This window comes from Curcuma longa, chromosome 20, assembly GCF_044706935.1.
Source record: "Curcuma longa cultivar G26 ecotype Majalengka, Jawa Barat chromosome 20, ITB_CL_G26_1.1, whole genome shotgun sequence".
Taxonomy (NCBI): domain Eukaryota; kingdom Viridiplantae; phylum Streptophyta; class Magnoliopsida; order Zingiberales; family Zingiberaceae; genus Curcuma; species Curcuma longa.
Genome location: NC_133880.1, coordinates 8,918,501 through 8,930,073, shown reverse-complemented (window position 1 = coordinate 8,930,073; position 11,573 = coordinate 8,918,501). Strand labels below are relative to the sequence as shown.

The 11,573-nt window shown below is 42.8% G+C and overlaps 1 protein-coding gene across 1 annotated transcript; it reads right to left on the bottom strand.

Annotated features, from left to right (window-relative positions):
• Positions 1 to 9,672: 9,672 nt before the first annotated feature.
• On the bottom strand, positions 9,673 to 11,573 carry LOC141813274 (abscisic acid 8'-hydroxylase 1-like). The gene is given in 7 exon segments (XM_074701211.1): positions 9,673 to 9,775; positions 9,872 to 9,990; positions 10,092 to 10,198; positions 10,274 to 10,439; positions 10,524 to 10,913; positions 10,984 to 11,432; positions 11,435 to 11,573. Coding segments are annotated over 7 exon segments (1,473 nt in total).

The following is an 11,573-nucleotide window of genomic DNA, read 5'->3' as shown; positions in this document are numbered from 1 at the left end:
AGTGCAACATTTTTTCAATAAAATTTAAATTTTAAATTTTAATTTTTTTAATATAATAATCTCGAACCGTCGCGAACCGTGGCGAATCATGAACCGAACCGTGAACCGGCGGTTCCGAACCGTGAACCGTAACCGTCTTGGGCGGTTAAGGTTAAGGGTCGACCTGCCATGAACCGTCGAACCGGCGGTTCCGACCTGTCGAACCGTCAGTTCCGAACCGTGGTCGGGTCTAATTCCGGTAGCGATTTTACAAGTCGCTCGGGGAAAAAAATGTACGGTCTTTTCTTCTCCGACAACCACTGTTCACAAGAATCAACTATCGAGGTACAGCGCCGGTAGACACTCCTTCTTGTGGTCGACCAGGTCTTTACCAGGGAGAATCCAAAAGGTAACTAACCCCGATCCCTTCTCACGCAGAAGCACCGAAACGGACGACACGGTCTCTTCTCCTCACGCGGTGGAGAAACTCGACCGAGAAAACAAGGGCCACGACAGTGACGCTCGCGATCAGGAAAGGAGTGGTGGCGCCGACAACGACCACTGTGCTCAAACGAAGGAGCGGCACCAAGCGAACGAGCTCAGGGAAAGCCCGATCGGGATCAACGACCGACGCTGGGAGAGAGGAGACGCGGCTGGTTTCTCTCTGTCACGCGGTCAGTCGAGAAGATCCAAGGACCGACGCTTGGATTCTAACTTCCTTCTCCCTGGTCGACGATGCAGCTGGTAGGTCTGGTGGGCTAAACTGGATTCTAACTTCCTTCTCCCTGGTCGACGCGGACAGTAAGCAAGAGATGACGTTGCGCCCTCGGTAAGAAGAAGAACAAGAGAAAAAAATGTGATCCTCTGTTTTCACACGATTGTCTTCATTTTTGAGAAGCTATAATGCGAGCCTTTTAAACCGGGATCAAAATGTGATTAGGGTTTGGGCTAAACTGGTGGTTGTATTTTTGTTACTGTAGCAAACCAAATTTCTAAGATTTACTGTAGCAAATTATGGGTTTAAAGTTTGAACGGTTGTGATTGATCCTAACCATTATGATTAATGTCAACCCTTCATTCCCTTTCGATATCATACCTTATACAACATCTTATTGGGTTTTGGATCCAATCTAAAATCCAAACAGAACTCATATACCAATTGACATGTGTTTGGTTTAAATCAAATCAAGTTGGTTTAATTTGTTTTAAAATTAAATTGTTTGGTTCAATAAACAAACGATCTCCAATTTGACCTAAATCAGTTTTGTTAATTTCGTCTTCATAAGACGAAACCCTTTATCTCTTCTGTTTTATCAAAATATCTTCCATCATGAACCAAACCAAGTTGATTCAATTTAGTTTAAAACTGAATCGTTTGTTTTAATAACCAACCGATCTCTGATTTGAACCTAACCAGTTTTGTTAATTTCATCTCATAAGACGAAGTCCATTATTTTGCCTTTGTCTGGTCTAATCAGACTTTATTTTTCTTGATCTGAGAATTTAATTCTCAAACTCATTTTAAATCCTTCGGAGAACTAATTGACTACGAAACTTAAAATTCATCGCCAATTTGGCGATGAATTACAAACAACTTTCGTCGCCAAAACCCACTTAAACCCTAGATCTACTGATTCTTTCTTCCCTTTTCCTTCTTTCGTCCTTACCTTCTTGTGCGATCTCCTCCCCTCCGCAGCACTCCTACGCTGTCGCCAATCGCCACAAACTTTAACTTTTTGCCGGATCTCAGCTTTCACGTCTAGAGCTAGGTATGCGAACTCTTCCCCATCTTCCTCCCTTCTATTTTGTTCGTCCTACTCTTTTTCTCAGCTCCGGACCACTGCCCGTGATGAAACAGCCGCTGGCCAGAGGCGGGTCGTGTTAGCTAACCACGCATCCGGTGGCAGCGGCTAGTCGTGGCCACGGGCCAGGGTTGTGGGCCCTATGATTGTGGGCCAGCGTGTGTGGACTAGCGGGTGTGGGCCAGCGGCCGCGGGGCCAGTTTGGTGGCCACAACCCATCGACCGTCAGCCGTCGGCCGTTGACCTTCAGGGGCGATCCGTAGGGCACTGGCCTTTGTTCGCGTCGGTTGCCTGATTTAATTAAGTGGTGATTAATTAAGTGTTGTTAAGTGTTGATTAATTTTTTAATGTTGTTTGTGCAGATTTGTAATTTGGACGGATGTGAATTAATTGGAGAGATACTTGTATTTGTTCACCGGCTTGAGGTATTTTTATAATTATAGTTAGTTTAGAAATTTGAATAGTATTTAGGTATAATTGTATTTATTTGAATGTTAATGTTTATTATTCTAATTTAGTTGGAATTAAGTATAGTTATTTAATTGATGAAGTAATATGAAATAATTTTTATTTATACTAGATAAAAATTATTGCAATTAAGTAAGAATTATTTATATTTTAATATGTTAAAATTTATGGGTTCAAGGAAAATGCAGAAAATATGAAATTGGATGTATAAAAAGAATTTACCTGAACGTAGAGATTTAATTGATGAATTTATTGTGAGATTAGAATAATTTTTGGAGTTTGCTTCAAGTAATGTTGATTTTATGGATGGAGATAAGATAAGATGTCCATGCAGAAAGTGTCACAATGATAAATTTTTACAATGTGATAAAGTATGAGAACATCTTGTAGATTTGGTTTCACTCCCAATTACTATAATTGGGCTTCTCATGGTAAACCGTTCATATCTGATGAGGATTATGTTGGGATCGAGGCGTTCGCTAGAGGGGGTGAATGATCTTCGATTTTTCTCTACGAAAATATTAGCGGAAGCAAAGTAATAATAATAAAGCACAAAGATCAAACGCTAACCCGGTTCGATTTACTTGGTATCCACCTCTACGAGGTGACTAATCCATGGAACCACACACACAACCAACGATTCCACTATGAAAACAACCTCCTTTTCGAAGCACGCTTCGAAGGCGGAGAAACCTTCATAACCGAGTTTCTTTCTCGTACAGGATTTGTAGCGAAGTTTAGGAGGAAGAGAAAGGGCTTTTATAATGTAACAAATAATCAAGAAGATGAAAAATTTGATACTATGTTGTCTGCGACGTCGACTGCTCTTTTTATAAAATTCAGTGCACCAGTCGACTGGTCCTATGGCCAGTCGACTGATGGCCAGTCGACTGATGGGCTTCAACGGCAATTAAATATGCATTTAATTTGCCAGTCGACTGCTCCATGATAGTCTACCAGTCGACTGTCCACTCGACTGATTTTTCTAAACTTGGCTGTGTGTGCTCCGGATCAACCCCAGTCGACTGCTGGCAGGGCCAGTCGACTGCCTAAGCTGAAAACTCCCTCTTTTCAGCTTCTCTTTATCCCTTAGCCTTGACACAAGTCTTCAAACACCTTCCACAAGCCTCGTGCACTTCCTTGCACTAGCTTGAGACGTTTCCCTCGACTTCATCGTGCTAAGTCTTCCTTGCCAAGAGGCCTCGCCTCTGGGACTTCATCCTTTGCCAAGAGGCCGCGCCTCCGGGACTTCACCAAATGCCAAGACTCCATTCCTGGACTTTCCTGTGAACTCAAGTCACACATGTTAGATCACAAACATTGCCTAACTTAAACTGATTCAGCCAAACATTAAAATCCAAATCACTTGGCAGGGCCAAAATTGCCCATCCCTTAACAATGCCTTCCACAAGCCTCGTGCATTTCTTCATTGCTTAGACGTTTCCTTCGATGTATAGAACCACATGTGATTGGTGCAGTGAACTCAAGTCACACATGTTAGATCACAAACATTGCTAGGATTCAGTTAAAATGGATATTTGATGTTTGACATATATAGCTGTTGAAAAAGGCATCTCCACATCCCCACCGTGCTCTCACTAGCCCTCCCTTTGGGCACCTGCAAGGGTACTAGATCCGACAACGATTAAAAGCATTTCCCATCACAAGATGACGCCTATGTTATATTTGAGAGGTGCCGGCCTTACGGTTAGATTATTTATTGAATAAATAAAAATTTACTATTTAAGTGTACATTCTCTATGTGTTTGATTGAATCTTAAACTCATTTACTGAATGTCCGCAGTACGATTCATAGCATGAGAGAATTTGTGATTGGATCACAACTTGTGAGCATCTCTACGTATGCAATTATGAATGTATTGAAATATCCCTAGTCGATGAATTGATAAATATGGACGTTATTGATTCTGTTGAGATTAGCACGTTTAAACTCCTTGGTTTGACAAATAACTGTTCTCATTGGCTGGAGACATTGAATGTTGAGAGTTATACGTGGATGCTAGTTAAAAGAAACTAGTTCATTGGAGTGACCTGCCTTGAAACTTCATATGGTTCTATATATATGTCAATGAAGATCTCAGTGCAGTTTAAGTGTAAGTTTCCTTTGATTTACGGTATTTAAGTTACTTTGATCATGGAGGCTTATACTTTGACATTTTAAGCAAACATTTCTAAGGAGGTGTGGACCCGGGAAGATTGGGTATAAGTTGAAGTGCCCGAAGGTATTTGAATAACCCATAGAGGATTCACTGCTCCTTGAAAAGGGAGATGTATACTCTGTAATCGTTTGTTAGGATTGTTACTAAAAGTCTTTGGCTAAACATTATATATCAAGAGTACGATACTTTTGGACACATGTACAAATAACTTGAATCCACAAGACAAGAAAACAAGTTTGGGCTAGGTGTGACGTAGTCAACCTAGTGGGGACTGACACATAAAGATCATGTCTTGAACCAAGTGGGTATAAGACTGGTGAAAGGAATAAGACACGTCTCATTGTAGCCGCTAAAGGGTTTAGAAATGTTCTGAAATTAATCGTTAATTTTTTGGTCAATTGGGGATCATGATGTACTATTAGGTGTCACTCATGATCGTTCCGTAATTAATGGTTAATTACAGATGACTAACATAACTGGGAACCTATTAGGTCACACACACTACAAGTTCTCTGAAGGACTTAAATTGAGTTAGAGAATTAAATTCTCAGATTGAGAGAAATAAAATTTGGTTTGATCGGACAAAGGCAAAATAATGGACTTCATCTTACGTAGATGAAACAAACCAAATTGATTTGGTTCATGATGGAAGATATTTTGGCAAAATAGAAGAAATGAGGAGTTTCGTCTTACGAAGACGAAATTAATAAAATTAATTTGGGTCAAATCGAAGGTCATTTGGTTATTGAACCAAGCGATTTAGTTTTGAACCAAAATAAATCCGATTTGCTACAGTGCCCCGGTTCGATTTGCTATAGTAAACCTTAGGTTTGAACCCGGTTCAGTAGAAATTAATTTTCTTCCCCTCCTAAGCGCGCGCCGACAGAGACCAAGGGATTGTGACTTTCTCCGTGCGATCCTGACTTCGCCGGCGCCGAGATCGCGCGAATCGCGATAAAAGGAAAACCCTAGAGCATCGCTTTCTTCAAGCAAGCGAACCCTAGCCGCCTCCTTCACGTGAGTTTCTTCCTCCTTGATTGCGGGGCATCCCCTACTCTTCTTCTACCCTGAGGGCGCGTCATTGTCCTTTGCTTCCTGTTCGCGCAAGTGTCGTCGGCTGCAAGGAGGAGAAACGCGAGCGCTAACCTTCACCGAATCGGGATCTCACGAGCGTCGGACTTCCATAATCATGAGTGTGCGGTGGCCGACCGCGTGCGAAGGATTTGCAACGCCGCCTTCCTCCTCAAATCCCAAATCGCAATTTTCCTCCTTGTAATCATGATTTTCAGTTGGCCAATCTCTTCACGATCGCGTTGGTCTCTCGGCAGCCAGCCTTTCTCGATCAAAGGACGGCAGGCTTGTGAAGGTCTCTCCTGTGTACGATTGGTAGCTGAATCCTCGTCATGATTTGTTTCTCCCATGGTCGGCCGCAAGAATAGAGGAGGGAAAAACCTAGCCAGCGATTCTTCTTCCCCGAGCCTCTTCTTCCTTGTGAAGAGCTCGTTGTTGACGCCAGTAATCCGACCAGAAACTTGTGTAGCTGCCAAATCCGGATCTTGATGTTGGTTTTGGTGGACACCAACCGCCGGAGCAAGCCTCCACGACAATCGGCTTGTGAAGCTGCCGGAGCAACTTGTGAAGCTCTCGGAGCCTTGGATGTGTTGTCGGAATACCGGAACCACCGGGGGTTGTTGACGGGTTTGCGATTGGGATTTATTGTCGGAAGTTGGTTTGTCACCGAAAGCTTGTGAAGCATTTGGAGAATTGTTCCATAGTTATCAGAAAGGATTTTCAGTCGTTTGCCTTAAATCGCCAGTCAAAGTTGATCACCGAAAATTACATCGGGAATATGATTATCGGTGATAGTTAGAAAGCTCTTGAAAACGGCCGCGACAAGTGTTGTTGCTTGTTTTCAAAATTAGGATTTCTCTCGTATTGACCGTTGTCGATCGTCGATTAGTATCGAAGATAGTGTTGCGACTCATGACTTCGGAAATCGTTTTGACAAAAGTTTGGCGTGGATCACCAGTAGAGGTGGAACTTCGATAAGGACCGCTCGATTGATACCAACCCCGCTTAACGTCATTTACCAGGTACGCATAAAATAATTTGTTATTTTGTAAAATTTTAATTTTCAATTATGTCTTGTACACTGTTATATTCTGTATATGTATGCGTGTATTATGATAATTAGTTTTAATTATTATTCTATTTTCGCTGCGCACGTTTGTGAAACGTGTAAATACACCCATTGCATCGAGATGATTCCAACATCTTATCCATTGGTCGGTGATTAAAAGATCAAATTCGACCGTTATTATTAACCTTTTCATTCATAGTATGGCATGTATATGTCTTCATATAATTTGTCCTGAAAAACTTAGTCATCCTTATTTAAAAGATTGCCACTCAATTGATAATTAGGTCTCTATTATAGTGGATCAACTTTAGAATAGATGACTCAGGCAGATTCTCTAGAAGACGCCACCTTTTTCTAATGTTGATATTGTGCCTTCACACAAGTTATCCAATCGTTAGTTATATACTTGGTATTCGGGCTTCGATCTTGATACTCAGACTTCCCACCTGATGACCGAGTATCAACTTGAGTGTTTTGGAATTAGCCATGGTTCATGGGTTTCGCTTGTGGTGTTCAATCTTCTCATATGGTGCTCGGGAATCGGCTCCTGTCGTTGGGTTTCAGACGGACTTAGTGCTTAGTCTTCTTATCTAGTGCTCGAGAATCAATCTTGATCATTAGGTTTTGGATTTAGTGCTTAGGCTTCGAGCTTAACTGTTCCGAGAACCAACCCCGCCTTTTTGGTAACAATCTGGGTACCATCGTTCCCCTTTTAAGTCAGATTTAGAAGCGTAATCGAATGAAGTCTAAGTAAGAAATTGAGAAAATAAACCATCCTCCTCCCTTCTTGATCCTTTAAGATCGGCTCCTGTTGGTAAAAAAGCTAGAATAAGCAGATAACGAAACTTCCCTCCTTAACTCTATATCAAAACAACGACATAGGTAAGACCACCACAAAATTATCCATATAAGAGAATGGCCGACCATTGATCATAACTGCAAATTAGCATAAAATATGTAATAGATAGAAATCCAAACATTTTATAAGATTATTTACCGTTCGGGTAAATGCCGGCAATAAGAATTTCAAACTAATATTAAGATATCCTTGAGAAAACTCCTGTTAAGGACAGAACTACAGAACTAGAAGAGTCTTTACAAAGATTCGAAGGACAATTGAACTTAGAAGCATAGTCGAATGAAATTCAAAATAAACCATCCTCCTCCCTCTCTCATCCCTCTTCTCCTCATCAGAAATAAATACTGTTTTCTATTAATTTAATTTGCTTTCAACTTCATTAGCTTAGAAGATATCATTCTAGTTTTATAATTTTTCAAAAGATGCATCATATAAAATATCATTCTTATTAAAAAATTAAAAATTAGAAAAATTTATAAAAATTTCTGCTCGACTTGGCCGTCCATATGGTCATGACCTCTTGGCCTAGTCGCTTGGCCGCTCAGTGGTCTAGCCACACTGTGATTGCTCTAAGAATGAAAATGTCATCACACTTTTTCGTATGTAAGCTCCTAACAACATTATAGAAAAACATTATTGTCCGGTCATGTGGTCGCGCGGTTGCTTAGCTGCTTAGCGGCCTAACCACGTGGCTAGTCTAACAATTAAAATGTCATCACACCGTTGCGTATGTGAGCTCCTAACAACATCATGGAAAGACATTATTTAAATTTTAGCATTCATAAGGGTTATTTGAAAAGGCATTTTACCCCTTGTTTTGGTCCCTTTTATCCTTTAAATTGTGCTCTTTTTGTAAAAAAGTGAAATCGGCCATCCTAGTGACCCCACACGGTCGGCTCTACGACCAATTTATGAGGAAGTAAATCGAGAAATTACAATTGGTCACGACGGAGAAGGGTATTACTTTTAAATTGTGCTCTCAAATCATCCTATTGAGTGATCATCTTCTTATCGAGTTCTTTTTCTCCCTTTCTCTTCTCTATGAGTTACAAAGCATTGAAAATTTACCATAATTTAAAATTTAGAATATTCTTATTTTGAGTTAAAAGTTATTATATCTTAAAGAATAATTATCAATAAACCAACATCATGAGTTGAGCAATATTATATTAAGGACAGAGAAATTTACATGAAAAATTACTTGAAATAACGTGTTGATAATCCAAAAGGACAACTCTTTATACGCCACTCAAAGGGATGCTTCAACCAACCTAGAAGATCGAATCGTTTCAAAGATATGGCATTCAATGGCGGAGCTCACCCGAATAATATATCTGAGATTGATCTCTGAGTACCCCGTGCTATCTTTTTCGTTCTCTTAAAATTTTCTTTTTCCTACCCATAAATTTCCTTGGGTTATAACTCGGGTAAATTGTAATGTGGCTCCGCCCTTGATGGCATTTAGTGGCATTTGCCAACCAATATGACATTAGAGGAAACATATAATGTGATATTTTCTCATCAATTAGAGTGTTCCGCTAGCTACGTATCAACTGTAATGGATTGTAGCAAGCCTCAACAAAGTGGCCTCCTTTTATTTTCAAGTTCAAAAACAATGAATATGTGTCATTATTATGGGGATTAAAAATAAAAAATATTCTTATTCGTAATAGTTTAGATCAAAATTACTATTCTATAAAATAAAATAATTTTAATTTGATCAAAATTATTACTAACAACAAAATACTCTTCTGCAAAGAAACACTCATTCACGGTAAAGACGTCCCGCAATATGCTTGCAACAATTTGAAACCTAAGCCTGTGTCTCTTTCATTCACTTAAAGCAATTTACTCCTTTTAACAAAAAAGTCCATTGCTTGTGCTGTGTCTCCTTCAACTTTGGAATTATTAACTTTATTAGAAAGAACGGGTTATGGCAGACCCAAACCTGACATTTAATAAGAACAAGATCCTTTTTTTTCTTCTTATTATTATTATATTAGCTCATCAGATAGTTTTTTATTTCTTCAATTACAATGATTGTATACTCAGAGGAGAAGAAGACTAATTAGTTGCCGTCTCCAATACTGTAACAGCCCTCTTCCTCTCTTTTCCTAGGAAGAGTGGACAAGCAAAGCTGTTTGATAAAGTTCCTCGGCATGCATGGCCTTTAGGCAATGAATGACCTTCCTTTTCTCCTTTTGCTTTTCCGAAGAAGCGTGGAGTGGAGTGGAGTTAAGGCAATCAAGCTGCCGTTGCCTTGAGAGAGAATCTGAGGGGCAAGCCATTCGTGGGAAGCACGAAAGGTCCGAACTGTATTCCACTCGGAGATCTCACCGTAGACCACCTGATAGAAAAAGAGGTAAAGCGAGCATACATGATGAGTGTTATAACCTGAAAAGGTCAACTCTTTCAGAAGGATTAATTTGGGAGAGAAATTTACGTGTATTTAGTGGTGAGGTGATGGAGAAGAACCAGCATCTCCAGCTTTGCAAGCTCATTTCCAGGGCAGGAATGGGTCCCGTTTCCAAACGGCATGAAAGTGTTAGGCTTTGGAGTCACCTGCAGTGCCAGATGGGAGAGAGAGAGAGTGATTGATCGATGAGTTTGCGTGGGGACTGGGGAGTGATCGCGATGGGATGGGAAGGAGGAGGGAGACTGACCTCAAACCTGGAGGGGTCAAATTTTTCTGGGTCAGAGAAGTTTTCCGGGCTGTGGTGGATGTTTCTGAAGAGCGGCAGCACCTTCCACCCCTTGGGGATTAGATATCCTGCGCGACGCCATGCAGCAGGTCTGTGAGACCTCCAATTGGATATTGAAAATGCATGGCAATGTCAAGAACTACTTGCCTTGTACTCCACGTCTTCCACGGCTTCGCGGAAGGTGAAAGATAAGACGGAGGCCACCCTCATGGTTTCTTGGATCACCCTCGAGGTGAGTGGCATGTTCTTGGTGTCAGCCCAGGTCAGGGACTCATTTTCCTTGCTCTTCGTGACCTGCTCTTGCTCTTCCTGCAGAAGAAAGTGGGCATGATTGTGAGCGAGCATGTCCCGGTTAAGGAGTTGCCAAGGGGGGGAGGGGGTTCAAAAACTCACGGTGACGGCTCGCAGGATGCCGGGGTTGTCGCCGAGGTACTTGATGATCCAGGTGAGGACGCTGGCGGTGGTGTCGCGGGCGGCGAAGATGACGCCGATGACGTTGTCGGCGATCTGGTCGTCGGAGAGGTCTTCTTTGGCGTTCATGAAGGAACCGAGCAGGTCGTTCGGGGAGGTGTTCCTCTGCGTCCTTCTGGAGCAGACGATATTGGCGACGATCTGCGCCAGTTGCTTCCGGGCCTTCATGGCCTTGTAGAACAGAGTCCCGGGGAGGTTGATGGGCATCGAGTTGTACCCCTTCTCGAGGGTGTAGTAGCATTGCTTCAGATCCTCTAAACAGGAGATCTCATCCTGGCCGAAGATGGACAGGATCGCCACATTGAACGCGTACTGAAACAGTTCAAACGTGAGATTGAATCAAAATGGAGAAGATGGGGAGTACTTTTTTGCTTCGGCTCACCGTCTTGAGCTCTTGGAAGGTGTTGACCAAGCGGCCGTCCCAGGAGCGGAGAGCGCGGAGGGCGACGGCCTCGATGCCGGCGACGGAGCCGCGGATGGTTTGGGGGAGGAAGGCGCGGAGGACGAGGCGGCGGAGGTGGGCGTGGTAGTCGCCCTGCTGGAAGAAGATGGCCTGGGGCCCGATCATCCGCTCCTTGCTGGCGGGGAAGGTGGGCTTGAAGAGCTGCGCCCGCGTGACGAGCACGAACCGGGCGGCCTCCGGGCTGGACACCATCACGCAGGGGCAGCCGAGGATGTGGGTCTTAAACACGGGACCGTACCGCTTCTGCTTGAGGGCGAAGAACGTGTTGGGGTCGTTGGAGTAGAGCTGGAAGGTCTCGCCGACGTAGGGCCAGCCCATGGAGCCCGGAGGGAGGGTAAGCTTGCGGGAGCCGGAGCGGCCAGCGAGGGCAACCGGAAGACGAAGCAGCAGAAGGCGGAGAGGCAGAGGAGCAGGAAGGGGAATAGGAGGGCGGTCGGCATGGCGAAGAGTGGAAGCATGGGAGTGGTGGCTACCGCAGCAGCAGTATTTGTAATGGAGGAAGAACTCAT